This window comes from Diplotaxodon limnothrissa, linkage group LG16, assembly GCF_057381915.1.
Source record: "Diplotaxodon limnothrissa isolate DT_005_m linkage group LG16, D_limnothrissa_male_GT1.1, whole genome shotgun sequence".
Taxonomy (NCBI): Eukaryota; Metazoa; Chordata; class Actinopteri; order Cichliformes; family Cichlidae; genus Diplotaxodon; species Diplotaxodon limnothrissa.
In genome coordinates this window covers 39,243,825-39,265,144 of record NC_140611.1, presented here as the reverse complement: position 1 = coordinate 39,265,144, position 21,320 = coordinate 39,243,825, and the positions used below count along the sequence as shown (strand labels likewise).

The 21,320-nt window shown below is 44.5% G+C and overlaps 1 protein-coding gene across 2 annotated transcripts in view; it reads right to left on the bottom strand.

The window, feature by feature from the left end:
* lrp1bb (low density lipoprotein receptor-related protein 1Bb) overlaps positions 1–21,320 on the bottom strand; it is a 278,492-nt gene that overhangs the window by 65,063 nt on the left and 192,109 nt on the right. For both annotated transcript variants that reach the window (XM_085374416.1, XM_085374417.1), the window contains exons 36-45: positions 20,347–20,481; positions 19,952–20,081; positions 19,036–19,162; positions 18,755–18,906; positions 17,945–18,069; positions 17,371–17,742; positions 13,442–13,631; positions 8,257–8,461; positions 2,078–2,270; positions 127–252 (exon numbers count right to left, since the gene is read on the bottom strand). In XM_085374416.1, coding sequence (XP_085230542.1) covers positions 127–252; positions 2,078–2,270; positions 8,257–8,461; positions 13,442–13,631; positions 17,371–17,742; positions 17,945–18,069; positions 18,755–18,906; positions 19,036–19,162; positions 19,952–20,081; positions 20,347–20,481 — 1,755 coding nt within the window. The remainder of the gene's footprint in view (positions 1–126; positions 253–2,077; positions 2,271–8,256; positions 8,462–13,441; positions 13,632–17,370; positions 17,743–17,944; positions 18,070–18,754; positions 18,907–19,035; positions 19,163–19,951; positions 20,082–20,346; positions 20,482–21,320) is intronic.

Below are 21,320 nucleotides of genomic sequence, written 5' to 3'. Positions count from 1 at the left end.
CTGTTTGATTGTGTGTAGTTATGTAGCGAGGACGGAGTTCAAAAATGTCAGTTTATGTAAAGAGACGGGCAGAGGCCGGGTTACACCGAGCTCGTAAATGTAGGCAAAGTAATCCTGATGACTTACACACACATCTGTTGTCGTCTAAAAGCACACGCTCTCCACGGCAAGTGCAATTGACCCTCCCGTACGGGGTCAGCAGGCAAAGGTCGCCGCAGCCTCCGTTCATGTGTCTGCATGGGGACAGCTGACCTTCAATAAGAATCAAACAGAAGCAAGTCCGGCTTTTAAAGCAGTCACAGTGATGTTGTTTTAAAACACAATCCTAAAGTCGAGTGGCTTACCTTCAGCAGACTTCGCACTGACATCAGCAACAACATGACTTATTTCAAAACGGCTTCCAGAGCAGCTTCTTTCCCCTGTACTGTCTGAAGGTCTCTATCAATATCTATACCAGATGTTATCATCATGTTGCTTAGCAGCTGCCTAACAATATGGCTGACAGCATTTATGCAGCATTTCAGAATTACCCACAACATCTTATAAAGGCATGCATGTTTTATCTAATGACAACATCTATGTTATATCAGAAAACTTCAACTTTGGATGACTTTGCATATTATGACACATCATCTGGTTGCTTGGCAACTACCTAGCAATGGGATGAAAGCACCTTTTTGCCAATTATTTGGTATCTAATTTATATAAACAAAAAGTTAATTATTCATGACATATTATAACATCCTTGTGTTGAGCAGCAACCACATAGTGATGCTAGGTTGCTAATATTTATAGATTTTTTTCGCATATATACACATACAGCTTAAAACATACTTAAAAAAGGAACAACCTGCCTGATGCTGTAGCATGCAGCAGGAATTACAACGTGTTGTTCGCAGGATTTTGTCCAAAATAAGTCAAGAATGAAAATGTTACTTTGTGAGTCCGAGGTCCTGGCACTGAATATTCCAGAGTTAAGTGTAATTATAACTAAGTGGAAGCGATTGGGAACAACAGCAGCTTAGACTGGCCTGCACAGAGTCCTGACCTCAACCTGACAGGACGTCAGACGTGGCCTTCTCGTCCGACATCAGGGTCTGAGATCACAAATGTGCTTCTTAATTGTTAAAGAATTCCCATAAACACTCCTAAACCTTATGGAAAGCTTTCCCAGAAGAACTGAAAAACTCTTATAGCTGCAAAGGTTCATAATAAATCATATTAAACTGTGTGGATTAAGGATGGCGTGTCGAGCTCGTGTGACGGCAGACGAGCCGTTACTTCTGTCAGTACAGTGTGTGCGCGTGACTGGACATCATCCTGCTGTGAGTACGTCAATATTTAAAGTTGACAACACTCATCTGTTGTGTAACTTAGCTAAATATGTAATTATTTATAAAGAGGATATATGGTTATGATAAATGTAAAGACAAAAAAGTATAAAGTGAGTTTTAAATTCCTTAAATTTCAACCTAAATCTGGAAAAATGTGGCATCAAAGTCCAGCCAATGGGGCGCACTCACACCCACATCCCTCTGCCCTACTTGGAAATTAAACTTTTTATGACACTTAAGAGACTCCCTTTATAACAAAAGTCACTTTTTATATTAATTACCTCTGAGGCTTAAGTTTCTAGCTGCTCTAAATAAGACCACTTTCATTTATCAGCCCTGGTGTTTTCTGCATTAAATTAAGATTCATTTTTACATATATGTTTTCTGTTGGGTATCTTCTATATACACACATCTGGGTAGAACACACGTGAAATGTGTACCTGTTGATTATTGATGTAATGTGATCAAACATTGAGACTGATCAGGATTGGTCTAAATGTTACTGAAGCGAAACAAACGTCAGTGTGGGAAGAAACTGTATCGAGAACAGACACAGACGCGCTCTGACTACATTTACCAGCCTCGTCTTTCAGTCAATGATCCAAAACAACATTAATGTGTCTAATATCCGGCCAAAAACACGCCACGGCTCGTGCAAACACACAACACACAAATATTTGCAGAAACGACTCTGCATACAGTGGCTATGAAATTCGCCGTATCCCAGATGTTCAAACACTCACAGTTGTTGGTATCCTTGGCCACAGTGATAATTCCCATTGGCTGGTGGGGAATATCTGCTCTAAGTACTTTGGTGTCGCCGCCTGTGTACTTGTTTGATCGCAGCACAGACCTGCGGGCCCAGTCTGACCAGTAGATGAAGTCTGCATAGATGGCGAGCCCGTAGAAGTTTCCAGGTCCTGATTTAATTATGACCTAAAAACGTAAAGAAAACACGGCTGTTAGATCGGAGATCGGTGACGTCACTTTGACGTCACCCCTGCCGCCCACTTGACTGCTTAACCCAGATGTTGGGGAGTAAATGACAGCGCCACTGGCAGAAAGGCAAGAATCCATCAGACGACACCCTCGGGGACTCTGCAGGCTCGTGGAGGGCCGAGGGGTGCGGGTGGTCGTGGTGGGGAAGCAGCTCTGTAGTCTCAGCTCTTAGCAGGACAGGTTTGTAAGTGACATCACATTAGCCCTCTGCCATAGTGGGATTAACAGGACAGGTGTTGATTAAAGCAGCGCAGCGTGCGGAAGCAACAACTGGCCATCAGGTAAGTGAGAGACAGAGAGAAGAGGGGGAACCGCCAGATGGGGCGGGTAGAACATATTGACAGGAAATTAGATTTGGGAGGCGTTCGCTTTACGGCCAGAAACGCATTCGTTTTGTGCCGAAAATGAGAATATTTCATAGCTTCTTATCAGATTCTCTTCATTCAAATATATTCAAATATAACGCTTTAATTGTCACGTCAGCCAACTCCCAGCTGATTACTTTAACAGGCCTCAGATTTACGAACGCTGCTGAAGTAAAACGACACAAACTGCTTCCATGGACGTTCGCTCTCTCGGGGGTAAAAGGGCATCTTTGTCTTTTTCAGCTAAACATGCTGACATACCCCCTCATCGTGTACTCCGCTGCCCTTTGCCTCCGTTAATGTCCCCACTCTCAAAATGGCACAGAGCACAAAGCTCTGCAACTGATCTTGTTCTCGCCAACCGCTCTGCCAGCATGTGATGGCACTGCTGCCGTAAAACTAGTCGTACCCTCAAGGATACTCTGCTGCCATCAAAGTTTGCATGCATGTGAGTCACAATCAAACTGGCGCTTTGCAGAGTGTTTCACACTAGTTCTGGGACCTGTGCTGTTTTAATTCTGTGAATCCACACAGATTTGTTCTGCTGTTGATTTAAACACTGGTGCAAAAAATCTATCTTTTGTTTTCCTTTAAAATCGTCGGCTTCATGTGTGCTGTCTTCATGCTTTCTCTTCCATAACAACAGTCTGGATAAGCGCTGAAGTCGACAGTCAGCTATCTTTGTTTAATTTACACTTTTTAATTGGAATGGAGTACCTGCTCCCCGAGCAGTATCACTGCAAAGCCTTCATTAGCAGGAGCACACTGCAGCAGGGGCAGGTGGGGTCCCACAGGTGAAGACTTCCTCAGCCTGGTGACCTGGCTCATCAAACATATGGGTGACTAATTGAGATGGGCTAAAGTGCTGAGCAGCAGAGGTCATATTAAGGCGAACCTTAAACCCACAGCCTTACTGTAACGCTCTGCACACCTCGGACAGGCTGGTTCTCTCCAGCTTCTATTATATGCATCAAATTTTTATGGACACAACGTGAACTCTTTTCACAGACTTTTATTTACTCTGGCTAAGAACAACTTTATCGGCGCCATCGGAGACGAGTGACAAAGAAAGATAAAAGTTCGGCTGGAATCTGAGAGCTTCATTTCAGAACTTTCCGTCCATGAATCCTTCCTCACACAAACTTCCAGGTGGAATATTTGAAGCACAGCTGTGTCTGTGGTCACTCTTGGGATCGGACAAACACTACGGGGGTATTAGAGACGGCGATAATCGCAGCCAATAACATTGATTCTTTCACTCCCTTTAAGCACAGGGGCTCTAACCATCACCATGCACGGGCAGTTTTTGTTCCTCTGATGTTTACGCATTAAAATTACAAATGATTTCGAATATGGAGGTGATCGTGCTTTTTCTTACAAAAACAGTTTATTTGTGATATCACACATTATCAGTTCAACATCACTGAAGTGGCAAAAGACACAAACTGAACAGAGAACTGCTGTTGTCCTTTATATCTTTAAATGTCAGTATTTTGCTTGTAAAAATCAGGTTTTGGAGGCAGGCAGGTAGCGTGTTTCATAAATGTGACTGTATGTATGATCCACACATGAATAAGTGTTCTCACCATCAGCCTTCTGTTTCTGGATGCATGCAAAGCTGAGTGTGACCTGTGCTGTAATTTCAGATATGAAACCTCTCAGACTTTTAAAGAAGAAGATGGAGCACATGGTCACTGACCCAGGTAACAGCTGTGGATGGAGAAAATGTGAGGTGACCGACAGGAGTGGACGGTCCTCAGGGTGAAATGAACGAAAGGATTAACTCAACTATAGTTTTCATTCGTCTGTGTGCTGCTTTCACTGCGTCAGTATCCAGAGTTCCTGTTGATTTGCAGTATAAACAGACGAATAATTAGACACTACGAAAAGCTCGATTTGTGCACAAGGATGGATTTTGGCTGCTTTGCCAGTGTAAGTAAGTAAGTAAGTAAAATTTTATTTATATAGCACATTTCTAGATAGAAATCACAAAGTGCTTTACAAGATATAACAGATTATAAAAAAACAAAAAAAAAACAAGATACAAACAAAGTTAGCAAAAAGCAATTTTAAAAAGATGTGTTTTTAGCTGTTTTTTAAAAGTAATCAATGAATCAGCGGATCGTAAGTTCTGAGGAAGGGAATTCCACAGTCTGGCGGCCACAGTAGCAAAAGCTCTATCACCCCTAGTTTTCAGTCTCGTATACTGAGTGACAAGTAGGCCCTGACTACTCGACCTCAGAGACCTACTAGGGGCACAGGGCTGTAAAAGTTCAATAATATGGTAATAATAATATTCTTCTTCTGGTTGGCACCAAACGACTGCTATCCAGAATTAACAATTTCTCTCTCACCATCAATAACTCGCTGGTCCCTATCTCTCCCTCTGTGAAAAGCTTGGGTGTCATTCTCGATAGCACATTATCCTTTAACTCGCATATCAATAATATTACACGTGCAGCATATTTCCAACTCCGTAACATTAATCGCCTCCGCCCCTTCCTCACACCTCACGCCACTGCCATTCTCATCCATAATCTTGTTATCTCTAGAATTGACTACTGCAACTCATTATTATTTGGCCTCACACAAAAATCTATCAATAAGCTCCAACGTGTCCAGAACTCTGCTGCCCGTATTATTAGAATCAGAGAATCAGAAAGGGGTTTATTGCCAAATGTTGAGCAGGTTTACAACATTAGGAAATTGCTGCGGTGCTTCAGTGCAAACATAGTGTCATAAATAGCACTTAAATAGACATGAAAAAAATAAAAGTAGGAATAAGAATTAAAAGTGCTACGTAGAAAGATATGTGCATGAGATATACATGAGATATATACATGAGAATAAGAATTAAGAGTGCTACGTGGAAAGATATATACATGAGTGCAGGTGGTGATCAGTGCCAAACATGGAATGGTGCAGTGACACAGCGTAGGGTCATATGTTAGTGGCGGGGACAGTCATGTGGTTATTGTTCATGTGTCCAACAGCAGAGGGGAAGAAACTGTTCTTATGGCGAGAGGTTCTGGTGCGAATGGACCGGAGCCTCCTGCCTGAGGGGAGCAGGTCAAACAGACTGTGTCCAGGGTGAGAAGGGTCAGCTGAGATCCGGGCTGCACGCCCCAGTGTCATGGAGGTGTACAGGTCCTGCAGAGATGGGAGTCTGCAGCCAATCACCTTCTCAGCAGAGCGCACAACACGCTGCAGTCTCTGTTTGTCCCTGATAGTGGCTCCAGCGTACCACACGGTGATGGAGGAGGTGAGGATGGACTCGATGATTACAGTGTAGAACTGCATCATCGTCCGTGTTGGCAGGTTGAATTTCTTCAGCTGCCTCAGGAAGTACATCCTCTGCTGGGCTTTCTTGATGACGGAGGTGATGGTGGGCTCCCACTTCAGGTCCTGGGTGATGGTGGTACCCAGGAAGCGGAATGAGTCCACAGAGGTGATGGGGGTGTCAGTCAGGATGATGGGGGGGAGTGGAGCTGTGTGCTTCCTGAAGTCCACAATAATCTCCACTGTCTTCTGGGCATTCAGCACCAGGTTGCTGTGGCTGCACCAGGACACCAGACGTTCAACCTCCCTCCTGTAGGCAGACTCGTCCCCGTCCGAGATGAGCCCAATAACGGTGGTGTCATCTGCAAACTTGATTAGCTTGACAGACTGGTGGGTGGAGGTGCAGCAGTTGGTGTACAGGGAGAAGAGCAGAGGAGAAAGAACACAGCCCTGAGGGGAGCCGGTGCTGATGGTCCGGGAGTCCGAGACATTCTTCCCCAGCCTCACGTGCTGCTTCCTGTCCGTCAGGAAGTCAGTGATCCACCGGCAGATGGGATCAGGCACATTCATCTGGGAAAGCTTGCCTCGGAGATGGTCTGGAAGGATGGTGTTGAAGGCAGAGCTGAAGTCCACAAACAGGATCCTGGCGTAGGTTCCTGGGGAGTCCAGATGCTGCAGGATGAAGTGTAGGGCCATGTTGATGGCGTCGTCTACAGACCTGTTGGCTCTATATGCAAACTGCAGGGGGTCCAGGAGGGGGGCCGTGAGGGTCTTGAGATGGGAGAGAACTAGGCGCTCAAATGACTTCATGACCACAGATGTCAGAGCCACGGGTCTGTAGTCATTTAGTCCAGTGATCCTAGGTTTCTTGGGGACAGGGATTATGGTAGAGGACTTGAAGCAGGCAGGCACATGACATGCCTGCAGTGAGGAGTTGAAAATGCCAGAAAACACTGGGGCCAGCTCGTTTGCACAGTGTCTGAGGGTGGCAGGAGACACACCGTCTGGGCCGGGAGCTTTTCGAGCATTCAGGTTCTTAAACTGCTTCCTCACATCTGCTTCATGAATATGAAGAGTTGTGGTGGGAGGAGGTGGTGTGATTCAGCAGTTTTCTCTGTTTCTCTGTTATCAGCTTTGCTTTGTTGCTTTCTGGACGGAGTTTCTCGCGACTCTGAATGTTTTCCAAAAGCGTTTGTTGATACTTTTCTGCTTCGTGTTGGAGGCCTGGATGAACTCTGTACTAGGGATGGGTATCGTTTAGGTTTTATCCGATACCGGTGCCAAACCGGTACTTTTGAAACGGTGCCGGTGCTTAAACGGTGCTCAAACCGGTGCTTAAAGAATGGAGAACACAAACTTTGTCCAAAAACCTCTCATGTTCAGCTGTTTTTTTGTAAAAAGATAACAATGTTAGCCTTTTCTGCAGCTATGGGGCATATATGGTATCACTCTTGGCTGGAAGCAGTGCTTAAACAATGGAAAAAACAAACTTTGTCCAAAAAGTTTCTCTCATGTTTAACTGTTTTCCACTTTTTCTTTGGTCATTTTAGCCTTTTTAGCCAGGGTGAAGGGAGTATCTGCCATCAAACAAGAGGACAGCCGCATGTAGCTATGATGATGTTTGCTAGTTCACCTTACATGCATTAATGTAATAACGTGGTTAGCCTACTCAACGTAAATTAGCTACTCACGCAGAGAAGAACGGCTGCTGCTGCATCATCATCCTCATCATTTCTGCTACACTGGCAGGGCTAGGGGCCAGGACTCTCCTCTTCGGGTTTTTGGGGGATGTTGCTAACTCCGGGTCCGATAACAGGCACCACACCCGCAGTAGATGTGCTCTGTGTGAGGTCTCGCAGCAAGCTATCAAATACGGCGCATTTCTCGGCTTTTAAAAAACGCTATGCGTCGCCAGGTGTTTCATCAGATTCGAGGTGTTACCTCCTTTGACAGTATCACAGTATCAGCTTAAAGCACTTGTTGCTGCTGAGTTTGCATCTTTTGCTGTGAAGTACAGCCAGACTTTGACCGCTTCACCTTGGGCATTTTTAATCTGTAGCTCTGCTCTAAAAGAATGTACGTACCTGGCCCCGCCTACTATCCTCGGAAACGTAAAATGATTGGCTAGAATCCAAAGTGTATCACAGCTCAGGAAAAAAAAAGCACCGAAATGTGCGCTGCTTTTCAGTCTGGTTACTACCGTTTATGACAGATCGGATACCGGTGCCCATCCCTAGCCCTGACCATTTGAGTTTGTTGCTCAGTGGGATCGTACTCACGTATCTGCTGGATCCATCATAGTCGCATCGTTCAATCTTGCCAAGGGTGCCATCTGAGAAGTAGAGCTTCTCTGCTTTGTGGTCAATGGTCAGTCCATTGGGCGTTAAGATGTCAGAGCTGATGACGATCCTTATGTTTTTGCCAGTTAAGGTGGATCTCATGATGCTTGGCCTCTGCTCATTCCAGTTGGTCCAAAACATCAGGCTGAAAGATATGAAACACAAAACCAAACGAAGCTTTTTAACATCAGCAAGCAAACCTCAGTGTTCTCTTCCACAATTAAAAACAGTGGAGTAATTTCATCAGGGACTTCCTCCCTCTCCAAAAGATCCACTACCTCTCACACTCATTTAAAAATTCACACCACCTCAGCAAGAACGCAAAACAAATGTGTCACCTGAAGCTTCAGACGGGCTTAGAAATAACAGCTTTTTATAGAAGGTGGTGTAGAAGACTGTGCTGCAGAGGATCTGATGCCGTGCACAGACACGTGTACAGGACAAACCCTCTTTAGTAAATAGCTGGAGGTTTATGCAGTCGTGTCAGTCAATGATCAGCATCACTCCACAGCTGCCAAATCCTCATCAGCTTCTCCTTTTTGCCCTGAAGAGCGCAGCTCTGTTTCAATTAGATAAACTGGATTAGCATCAGAAATTCTAAGATAAAGGTCATTTATTCATGCTCTGTGATAATTAACAGTTATTTACAGGGAAGTAAATCAAAATAAATTACATATTGGTCTTTATAGGATTAGCTGTATGAGCCATGCAGCAAAGTCACAACCAGATAAAATGCTTTCAAATAGGAGAACGCGGTTTGCAAAGTCTGGCTTCTCTCTTCTCGCTGTAATGAAGTCATGGAAGTCCTCTCCAGTGCGATAATAAAGATTCAGGTCAGAAGTCACAACCAGGGGCTACTAATTAATCATCAGTGTTTGAATTCTAATTATCAGACAGTGATTCTAGAGTGGGATGGATACGGTGCCAAACTGCCAACCAAGGATAGTCTGAGGTCAAGAAATTAATTTAGTTAGTATAAAGGAGAGAGAGCTGTGCTCACTCTGTGCAGCTGTGCAGCTTTTATATGCATGAAATACAGGTTTTAAACACAACTTACAACAGAGGAGGAATAATCACACGTTACTTTTTGGAAACAGAAGATGCACCTGAATCTTTTCAAAAGCTAAGAGTTAAATAGATGAGATTTCAGTGCTGCTGCACTATGCACAAAACAACTGAAGGCTAACCCTGCTCGACGGAACGATCCGGAAGATCTGCTGCTGCAGAAACACCAGCATTCAGAGAGTTTCACCATCAGGAGGGAAAACAAGAGGAGCACCGACAACTACAGCAGCGTCAAGTAGTACTACAGCTACTACTACTACTCTGTTGGTCTTCCATGGTCTCTTGTGTTCTGGGGGCCTCTGGATGTCTGGAGTTTTGATCTCCTCCATACCCGCTTCACACCCTGGAGGACGGGGCTGAGGCCCCCCCACACTCCCTAGCAGATCATTACATGGAGAAACCTTTGGAATGCAAGCATGCTGATCCACACAGGTATGCACACATGGGTATTCACAGACGCGGACTAAAGCTTTCTTGGCTGCTGCCTCAAAGCACACTGTGCGCTGTCTATCTTGCGTGCTGCACAATATCGTTTATTATTTAGTAAATATTGATATCTATGACTAGCTAGTTTATTGTGATGGTGCTTTGTTTTCTCTATTATTATGTTGCTCTTTGTTGTTTGCTGTCTCCTCTGTTTGTTTTTTTTGTTTGTTTTTTTTTTTTTTCTCCATACAGGTGACCCAGGAGTTCTTTTTTTTTTTTTTTTTTCTCTCTCTCTTCCCCCCCCTTCTCACCGTCTCTTCTCCCCTTTGGTTTTCTTTCTTTCTCTCCCCCTCTTTCTCTCATTCATTCCCCCTGTCCTATTTATTAAAAAAAAAAAAAAAAAATGACAAAGGATGAACTGAAGCTCTGCCATCACGTAATGTCGCATACTGCTGTTTCTGATGTCATTTAAAAAAAAAAAAAAAGTAGTACCACAGCAGCGTCAAGCAGTACCACAGTAGTACCACAGCAGTACCACAGCAGTACCACAGTAGTACTACAGCAGTACCAGAGCAGTACCACAGCAGTACCACAGTAGTACCACAGCAGTACCACAGTAGTACCACAGCAGTACCACAGTAGTACTACAGCAGTATCAGAGCAGTACCACAGTAGTACTACAGCAGTACTACAGTAGTACTACAGTAGTACCACAGCAGTACCACAGCAGTACCACAGCAGTACCACAGTAGTACTACAGCAGTACCACAGTAGTACTACAGCAGTACCAGAGCAGTACCACAGCAGTACTACAGTAGTACTACAGTAGTACCACAGCAGTACCACAGCAGTACTACAGTAGTACCACAGCAGTACCACAGCAGTACTACAGTAGTACCACAGCAGTACCACAGTAGTACCACAGCAGTACCAGAGCAGTACTACAGCAGTACCACAGTAGTACCACAGCAGTACTACAGTAGTACCACAGTAGTACCACAGCAGTACCAGAGCAGTACCACAGCAGTACCACAGCAGTACCACAGTAGTACTACAGCAGTACCACAGTAGTACCACAGCAGTACCACAGCAGTACTACAGCAGTACCACAGTAGTACTACAGCAGTACCACAGCAGTACCACAGTAGTACTACAGCAGTACCACAGCAGTACCACAGCAGTACCACAGTAGTACTACAGCAGTACCACAGCAGTACCACAGCAGTACTACAGCAGTACCACAGTAGTACCACAGTAGTACCACAGCAGTACCACAGCAGTACCACAGCAGAGCAGAGGCAGCACATCAGTGTTGTAGTGCAAAGATCCAGGAAGCGACCGTTTGTGTGACCGCAGGTCTTCATGGCGAGCAGCAGCAGGCGCACTCTGTGGATTTCAGACTCTGTTTTCGGCACATCTTGGCACCATGTCAAGAGTCACCTCCATGCATAGATTTATAGACAAGAACGGGGGTCATAAAATGTGTCCTACAACTAATAGGATGGCAGTATATGGATTTTAAAACAGCAGTAATATGATCTAGTTAAAACTGGCAACAGCCTTCTGAATCAAGTGTAATTTATTTACAGACTTTCTGGAGAAACCTGAGCGCGATGCATTATAGTTGTCAGCTGTACTTCTAATGAAAATGTGTAACAGGCAGCGCTGGCATGATGGAGCAATGCATGACTGTACTAACTCACTAACCACATAACAGTTACGATTCTGTCATGACTTGCATTACAAAGGCTCTTCAATTATGATGATCGATGGATTGAAGAAAATCATCAATAATTCTTTTCCTTGAACAGTAATCAGCTGACTTCAGCTCGTGGACGTGGAAAAAGGTTCAGGTGTACTGTGATGTGGAAAAGTATCCCCCCTTCCTGATGTCTTCGTTTCCTTTGTTTGTTTTTCGTATTTGTCACACTCACACACTTGTTTCAGATCATCAACACATTATGTCGTAATCTGCTGAGAAACAAGTCGCTGGTATCTATCAGTCTGGACAAGGTTACAGAGGCTTTGTGTCTCCACTGAGCCACAGTGAGAGTCTTTATCCACACATGGAGAGAACCTGGAACAGTGCTGAAGCTTCCCGGGAGCAGCCGGCCTACCAAAATGACTCCAAGAGTCCATCAACAACTCATCCAGGAGGTCACAGAAGAACCCAGAACAGAGACCTGCAGGCCTCAGAGTTCAGGGTTCAATGATAACAAAGAGCAGAAATGACATCTAGCTGCCAAGAGCGAAACAACCAGTTATGTTTATTGGGTCATTACTTTTTCACATAGGCAGGTTTAATCAGCTTTTTTAAATTAATCAATGAAATTATTTATCAATAGAAAATCATATTTTTTAAACCATTATGTAAAAACTCCATTTTGTATTTACTGTTATTTTTGTCTAATATTACAATTTGTTCGCTGATCTAAAACACTGCAGCAAACAGGAAGCCAACAGGAAGCAAACAGGAGGCAAACAGGAGGCCAAGAGGAGGCCAAGAGGAAACGAAAAGGAAGTAAACAGGAAGCCAACAGGAAGCAAACAGGAAGCCAACAGGAAACGAAAAGGAAGTAAACAAGAAGCCAACAGGAAGCAAACAGGAAGCCAACAGGAAACAAAAAGGAAGTAAACAAGAAGCCAACAGGAAGCAAACAGGAGGCAAACAGGAGGCCAAGAGGAGGCCAACAGGAAACGAAAAGGAAGTAAACAGGAAGCCAACAGGAAGCAAACAGGAAGCCAACAGGAAACGAAAAGGAAGTAAACAAGAAGCCAACAGGAAGCAAACAGGAAGCCAACAGGAAACGAAAAGTAAGCAAACAGGAAGCCAACAGGAGGCAAACAGGAAGCCAACAGGAGGCAAACAGGAAGCCAACAGGAGGCAAACAGGAAGCAAACAGGAAGCCAACAGGAAGCAAACGTGAAGCCAACAGGAAACGAAAAGGAAGCAAACAGGAAGCCAACAGGAAGCCAACAGGAAGCAAACAGGAGGCAAACAGGAAGCCAAGAGGAGGCCAACAGGAAGCAAACAGGAAGCGAAAAGGAAGCAAACAGGAAGTCAACAGGAAGCAAACAGGAAGCCAACAGGAAGGGGCATGTACTTCTGAGCAGTGAGTTTATTGCACAAAAGGGCAAAACTCTGCAGAAACAGCTGCCCACTGCTCCTAATTCAACATCAGGCCTTTACAACCACCTGTAAAGATGAGTGATGTTGAAACAGAGCGCAGGCCAAGCACAGCCAGTGCTCACTGCCTGAGTCACAGCTCACAGTATTACACATAACACGTAACATAAGTAAGAGGTTATGTGTAACGCATAACTAGATGGTTGAGGTGCTGCACTGCAATAATTAAACTAGAACCGCTCACCCCCATTAAATACTCATGACTGGTTTATGTTGTTATATACGCTCTTGAACCATGAAATAGAACTGGGAGCGTGATAATGTGACTGGAATGCAGCGCGTGGCATGACAAGAGCAAAACTGTCCTTGAGAACAATCACCTTTGTGGTGATCAAACTTGGAGCACCTCAAATACCAAGCAGATAATATTCTGAGCTAAAGTCCCACATGTAAGTAACAGATGCATGAGCCAATGGTGAAAAGTGCATTATGGGAATGACGACTGACCTTTGACACTCATCCAGGGCCAGGACGTGTGGGTGGTCCTCCTCTGAAAGCGTCACCACAGCTTGCCTACTGATGGCGCCGGCTTGACTCTGGTCCACAGTTTGTCTGGTGATGGTGGATGTAGTGGAGCTGGTCCAGTACAGAGTGTCCCAACCTTTGTGGTAAGCCAGACCTTCCACTGAACCCACATCTGAAACAAGAGAAACATCAGACCACGGAGCAACAAAGTGACCTGAATGAGAGTCGGCGTTACGAGTCTGCCTTTTTATTCTAGCGAATAACTGAGTCACATGGGAAAAATAATCGTAGTAGAGCAAGAGCGCCCATCTAAAACATCACATAGAGTAAAACGAAAGAAATAATCACTTTGGAGCTGGCATTCATTACGTTTATTGTTCATTTATTTATCTGTAAATGCAGATTCCAGCTATATGCCGCTGTCATCTCGGGCTCCAAACCTCAGAGTTGTCTGTTGTGTATAAATGTGTGAAAGTACTGACTTTGCTTGTAACAGATGGCAGGCTCCAATTGTGTTAGAATTGGGATCGTGTTTCTTTTCTGATTGACAGGGAAATAACTTCATGCCTCACTACACTGGACAGACAGCTATTTGTTGATGCTAAAGTCACTCAGGAACCGAATGTGTTTTCATGGCAAACCAATTTCCAAAACACAGAATATGAAAAGACCTTTGCAGTCTCTCTTGTTATTGCATGAATATGACTGACAGAGATGGAACCTTTTTGAACATGGACGTTATTTGGAGTTGTGGTTGCTCGTTTTCCTTTTGTTTGCTTTGTCTCTTTTAATTCTATTTTTTTTTTTATACTTTTTCAACATGTTCAAAATAAAGATTCAATCAATCAAAAAAAAAAACCTCCAGAGAGACGTGATTTTCAGCAGAGAATCTGGTCATATTCATGTTTGATTACTCACTGCAGTTTTCTTTTTCTACCCTTCGATTTATCGACTGAATATGACTTTCAGCATTTCTCAATATCACTATTGTGGAGAAGTAAGGTCACAATAACTGCATTGTTGATCTAAGTTATGAAAGTGATGAGAAAGATTTTAAAAACAAACAACAGCAAAAGCACCAGCAGAAAATATCCACCCATGTGTCCATGAGCCCACTTCTCGTCAGTATATCCTGGATCCTCAACACTTGACACAGACCATATTATGGTGTGCAACATCCAAGGCACTAATGCTAGAGTGGTCAGTTTCCCTGGTAAGTCCCATACACATACCAAACACCAGCTATTGTTCTAAAGATCCAACCGTCAGGACTCAGGCTTCAGATCAGGCAAAGGTGCCCCGGAGACTGTCCAACACATAGCAGCAGGAAGTAAGGCTAGCTGGGACCGCGTACACATAGAGGCTGGGATAGTGCACACCAGCGGTCCCCAACCCCCCGGGCCACGGCCTGGTACCGGTCCATGACTCGTCTGGTACCGGGCTGTGAGAGTCGAGGCTCAGGTGTGAAGTTTATGGTTTTCAGGGTTTTTATCGTTAACTCGGTTTCCTGTGATGTAGTTGTTCGTCTTATTTTGAAAGAAATATTTCTGCGTTACCATAGCGACCCGAGAGGAGGATGTTAGTCTCAATGTTGTTGGTGCATTTCTGGAGGACGCTGCTAATAAAGTTACACAACTACTCAGTGAATTCACGTTTATTATTATATTTACAAAATCCCACAGTTTGTGTCTCGGTCCTATCATTTTATTTTGTTGTATTTATCCGCCACACCTTAAAGGCCGGTCCGTGAAACTATTGTCTGACATTAAACCGGTCCGTGGCACATAAAGGGGGGGGGGGGAGCGCTGCTGTACAGAAACATCTGTGCCACATATGGACTATGTGTCTCTGACGTTCCCAAGTCCCGATAGGAGACGCCACCAAAGGTGGTCGAGAACAACAGTCCAAAGTCCCGGGGGGGCTTCAAGTTTCAGACAGATAAGCAGCTCATTGTCAGCCAACCAGGCATAGTGGCAGCTGACAAGGAGCAGAAGACTGTAGTTAATATAGACGTGCAAATCCCAGCAACATCAGAGAGAAAATAAAGGAGTACCAGGGGCTGAAGGAACAGCTGGAGCAGATGTGCAAAGTCCAACGTGGGACCAATGGTGACAGGAGCATTAGGAGCGACCGAGTTGGGAGTTCGTCTTGTAATCGGAAGGTTGCCAGTTCGAGCCCCAGCTCGGACAGTCTCGGTCGTTGTGTCCTTGGGCAAGACACTTCACCTGCCGCCTACTGGTGTTGGCCAGAGGGGCCGATGGCGCGATATGGCAGCCTCGCCTCTGTCAGTCTGCCCCAGGGCAGCTGTGGCTACAACTGTAGCTGCCTCCACCAGTGTGTGAGAGTGAATAAATAGTGGTATATAAATGCAATCCATTATTATTCTTCTAACCCAAACAGTGGAAGTGCAGGTACGAGACCTCTGATGGGCTCCATCAAGAACAGCTAAGATACAAACATTAATTAAGTGAACATTAAAGTAATTCAGTTGTCAAACGATTGTCTCGTGATTTTTCCTGTCACGCTTTTGTCTGTCAGAGCCAATTCTAACTGTCTGAATGGCAAACATGTGGCCAGTATGAGTTAATCTGGCTGCACCCCAGTATATAAAAACCCATAAACCAAACTCCAGAATACTTAAGACTCTACCTGAGTCAGCCGACCACTAATTAATAGCTTGCAATAAAAGCCGTCTGGCAGCTTGGAGTTTCTCTCAAATTGTTGGCCAGGCGAGGGACTAATTAATGGGGGACACAGAGTTTAATTAGGGAAATATAGATGATTAACATCTTCACCTTTCCTCAATGACAGGATTCGGGCAGAAACTTTTAGAATAAAAGAGAAGATACTGCAGAAGTAGATCCACCGCTGCCTAAACGTGGTCCATGAAAAGAAGTATGGAGCAGGTGGATGTGCTGCTTTTAATCAACACACAAACAAACTCATTAGGAACCAGCAGGGCCACAGGATGGTATTTCTCTGTGCACTGTGGCTGCATCAAAAGAGCTTGTTTCCAGTGGTATTGTCGTGCATTATTATTATCATCACCACTTTCATTATGCATTTCACAAGTTTGAAGGTGTGAAGGACACTTACAAATCCTGACAGATGGTTCTTGGTAACGCTTGTTCATTTCTAGAAGATAAATAAATAAGCAGAAAGCTCCCTCAGCAGGAGCGCTAAAGATGGGTCGGGGGTGGGTGAGAGTGGCTCAGTAACACTGTGCCAGCCTCTCCGCGCTAGGGGGCGGTGGGAAGGTGCTGAGCTCTGCTCCCTGTGGAAACGCCACTGAATGCCAGAGGACGCGAGCTGTGCAGAACGGAGACTTTCTGCTGCTCATCTGACTCCAGTCAGACTCCAGATCGATCCATGTTCAGTCAGTGTGCAGAAAGCTTGGAACATAGTTCATTTAAACCAGGCTGGTTTGGTCTTCTCAAAGGAGTAAAAGAGTAAAAAAACCGATTGAAGAAGAAATGCCCCTCTTGACGTACATCAGTGCTACACTGATTTCTTAACAACCCTGCTTCCTAACTACAGGAGAAAGATGCACTATTTCCTCCAAGCAGACGGATCATCGGAGCAGCGTCGGCCACGGTGCCACTTTACAGTCAAACTACATTTTTATGGCTTGCAACCCAGCAGACAGCCAAAACAGGTACAGGTGAGGACGGATAAATTAGAGAGCGTACAAACATGCAGCTCTGTGCATAAAGTGCAAGCTTCCAGATGTCAGGCACATGAAACTGCCGACTGAAAACACACCAAGCAAAGATGCGGTGTGACAAATACGGCTAACCCACACTGCAGAAAACCACACTCTTCAACGTCTGTGGTGGACCTGCAGCTTCCCACAGAGGACTTGTTAGATGACATAAAATAACAGAAACGCTGTCAATATGGAATCCACTTACTTTCTGCGATGATGGATCTTCCTGTCCAGTCGTCGTTAATCATCTGGATATTTCCAAAATGGACATCGCTAAAAAAGATGCGGTTGGCTCCAGCTGTCTCCTGACTGTAGTCAAAGGCCAGCGTTATGACATTCTTGAAAAAAGCGGGATTTTCAAAAGGCTGCACGGGTGAGTTGAGGTCATTTTCATCAGAAAGGTGGATGCTTTTCAGGATAGTCCTTTCAGAGTAGAGTAGATAACCTTCATAGCGCTCGCAGGCAAAGCCATCCTCTGCCAAGCGCCCGTGTGCACAGGAGCAGGTCCGGCGACCGCTGCCCAGGTGGAAGCACAGCTGCTGGCAGCCTCCGTTACTTCTGGCACAGGGGTTGGTGCCTTCAAAGCACAACATGTGTTTGATTAGTCACTGGCAGCCGTTTCTGCTGTGAGCAATCACGTTTAAATTGGCCCGCCTATACAAGTCAGATCCAATCTACGGTCTGGGAGCCACAAATTTGCAATTCAATTGCATAAAAATCTGCGAGCATAATACGAGACAGGAAGTGAAACTGTGCGGCTATAATGTTTGAAAACGCACCTTTTTCTCTGCCTCTGGTGAAGACCGTCACATCTTTCAAATTAACCCCTAGACCGCTCCTCATGGTCTCAGCCTCACTTGGATCCGTCTTCAAGCCTCGTCGGATTGAACCGTTCGAGTGGGCCCTGAAAGTCAGGAGAGTCGGAGAAGAACAATAATAAGGTTCTCTGTGTGAGCGTGGCGGGGTGAAGGATGGGGAAGTTACACAGACATGCTGCAGGACATCCTTTCAGCCGAAAACACTAAAACAAAACTCAGCACTGAGGACATGTTGTCAATAAAAATCAGAATCTACATCTAAATTCAGTTTTATTTCGCTGTCATCATCACAGACGCACCCAAACTGGAATAATCTTCCACTTGATATCCGCATGTCAGAATCCAATGAATCGTTTAAATCACTCTTTAAAACTCACCTGTTCAATGTAGCCTTTGAAGCTAATTAGTTTGGACTTCCACCTGGTCTGCATTTGTGTTACATAACTGTAGTTGTTACTGTAACCATTACTGTATCTTCTTTTCTTTGTCTATTGTTGGAATTCGCCTGCAGCACTCGTGTGAAGCACTTTGATGTCTTTTTAAATGTGCTATAGAAATACATTTTGATTGATTTTGTTTTTAATTTCAGACCTTTGTCAAACCCTAAAACAAACACTAATACTTGTCTGGAGTATTAAAAAAAACAGGATTGCGCCTGCTGTGTAATATTTCTCCTTGGAAGCCTTGAAAGGAGGGAAGGGCGCTGCCAGGTTACTATAAAGGCTTTGCAGGCAAATGCAAGAGTTTGCATTTGAGAAAATAACAAATTACCTGTCAGACCAGTAGATGTAAGGCCCAAACACGGCCACGGAGAACAGGTCTACGTTGGCCATTGACAGTACAATCTCCCGGCTCTCACCGGTCTCAAGGTTGATCCTCTCGATCTTATCCGTGCGTGCGTCGCACCAATATAATGTATTTTCCTGGAAGGTAATTTTAAAATGCATAACACAAACTGCAGCGCTTTGTATGGTTAAATGTTAGGCACAAGACTGTAAGGTGAGCAAGGAGACAGGTACTCTACATGATGTATTATCTGTGTGCGACTGTACCTCATAGTCTATGGAAATTCCATTGGGCCACATGATGCCCGAGCTGACCAGGGTAACCTGGTCTGATCCATCCAGGCGGGAACGGCCGATGCAGGGGTTCTGACCCCACTCGGTCCAGAACAGATATCTGCCCAGATACACCTCATTTATTATTTGAACTGTAGATTTTGAAAACATTTTTATCTTTGTTTAGGTAACATTTGCTTTGTAGGATGCTGCATATTGATGCTTAGAGCACATTTGGATACATTGTAACATATGCATGTTCTTATGTATTCATATAATTATCCTCCTGCTCGACAAAGCAAGCTGCCCTAAATGTCACTTTACTCTCCACCACTCTCTTAAAAGAGGTAAATTGTGGACAAGTATCTCTGAAATAGGTTGTATAATTAAAATAATGAGCGATCAGTATTATGAGGATGAACGTGAGCCACACTGGATGCTGGCAGCAGGCAGGACGGGTACAGCCTGCCATCTGCATGGCTCAGCAGAAGTCAGCACACTTGGCAACGTCGTGTCAGTAAGTGCTGCTTACTGGAGACTCTGACTGCTTTACTGTGCTGCTGTAAGTGAACATCCTTGGACATCTGAAGCTTTAGACGGATCCAAACAAGCCTGTCTGGCACACAGCAGCCACACCAGAGTCTAAGTCAGCCATTTTTTTCGCTCTGTGAATTTGATATTAACGGGTTCTGTGAGCTATGGTGGTATCACATAATAGGCTGACTGGATAAAGTGGCCACTGAGCGAATATGCGATGAGCCAGAATTGGCTTAATAAGACCTGCTTTGGTTTCTAGTTTTAGCAGCAAATGTATTTAATATATCTGCTGTTTACAGTAAGTGGTTTCTAAAAGTATAGAGACGGCACTGATTGTAGGCTAAACAAACACACGCACAGAGTCATTTCCTACCCCTTCTGTGGATGTACAGCGATGGCTCTGGGCTGATCGAGTCCTTCTGATATGACCACTGAGCGATATGCACCATTCAGGCGAGAGATTTCAATTAGATTGAAACCGTGGTCTGTCCAGTACAGGTTGCCTGTTTGGAAAGAAGCAATATTCATACATGTAATTAAAGTAGAATTCATCCTCCAGGACACAGAAGTTAAAGACACAGTTCATTAAATCTAATTCTTTGCCTGCACTTTGTCACCAAAGCCTAATGGCTTTTGGCAATTCAGATCGCAACAATGACATCGACTCGGTGCTATAACTAGAGGCGTGGCACCTAAAGTGTGAATTTTCGATACAAACTTGACAGCCTGTGGAAATGACTCCAGGGCTCCAGCAGTGACGGTACTAACCAGCGATCCAGTCAACAGCAATGCCTTCCACACGGCTGATGCCGGTGGTAATGACGTCCTCCCTCCAGGTCTGGTCACGTTTGGCTCGGGATATTCTGTTCAGTCCCATGTCTGTCCAGTACACAGTATCATTCCCTGCAAAATGCACCCTACGGTTAATAATAGGAGACGTGATGAAAGCGGCTGCCACAACAGTATCCGTGCCCTCAAACTAAGCAGCTCATGAAAGCACATTTTACTGTATCATGGCCCATTTCACCAGATTTTGTGTGGCACAATAAAGCATGATAGCAGAAGCGCTAACAACTCAGGCACAGGTCCTTGTTGACATGCAGCTGCTGGATGGAAAAGGCAAATGTTGGGAAAATTTTACAGGGCAGAATACGGCTCCATGCAAAACATGGTGTTGGTAAAACTTTAACGGGCCTGTTATCATTTTACGGCGCTGTTAAATAAGCTAATAAAATAGCGTGGTTTGCCTTTTTTATACCCTTGTCTTCAAGTGGATCTTTCTGCATGATTGTCAGTTAGGCTGCACAGGTTGTTAAGAGGGTAGCTGGCGTTATATGTTTAATTGCACGTTCGTATTCCCACCGCCTTTACACTCTGTTAACACAGAGATGATATATGACATAACACAGCTGCAGGGATTTCATCTGTTCTGCTCCAGCAACCTCCATTCTCTATAATGACATGTAAATGTTATGTGTGAGCTATCAACTGCTGTTCTTGGATGGGCTTAGTAATACATTTGTGTGTTCACCTGTCCAAAATAATAAAGGTGAGGACCATCATCAATCTTGTTCTGTCCTTTAGTAATATCTCATTTTATATTCAGGTTATTTCCTCTTTTCCAAAAGCCGTGGTCACACTTCAAGATTTCCAACGACCCCTGAGGTCTCTCGGATTCAGAACGAGGTTTTAGGTTTTCAAGATAGTCGAGGGATGAGTCACTGACTTGTAACTACTGTATA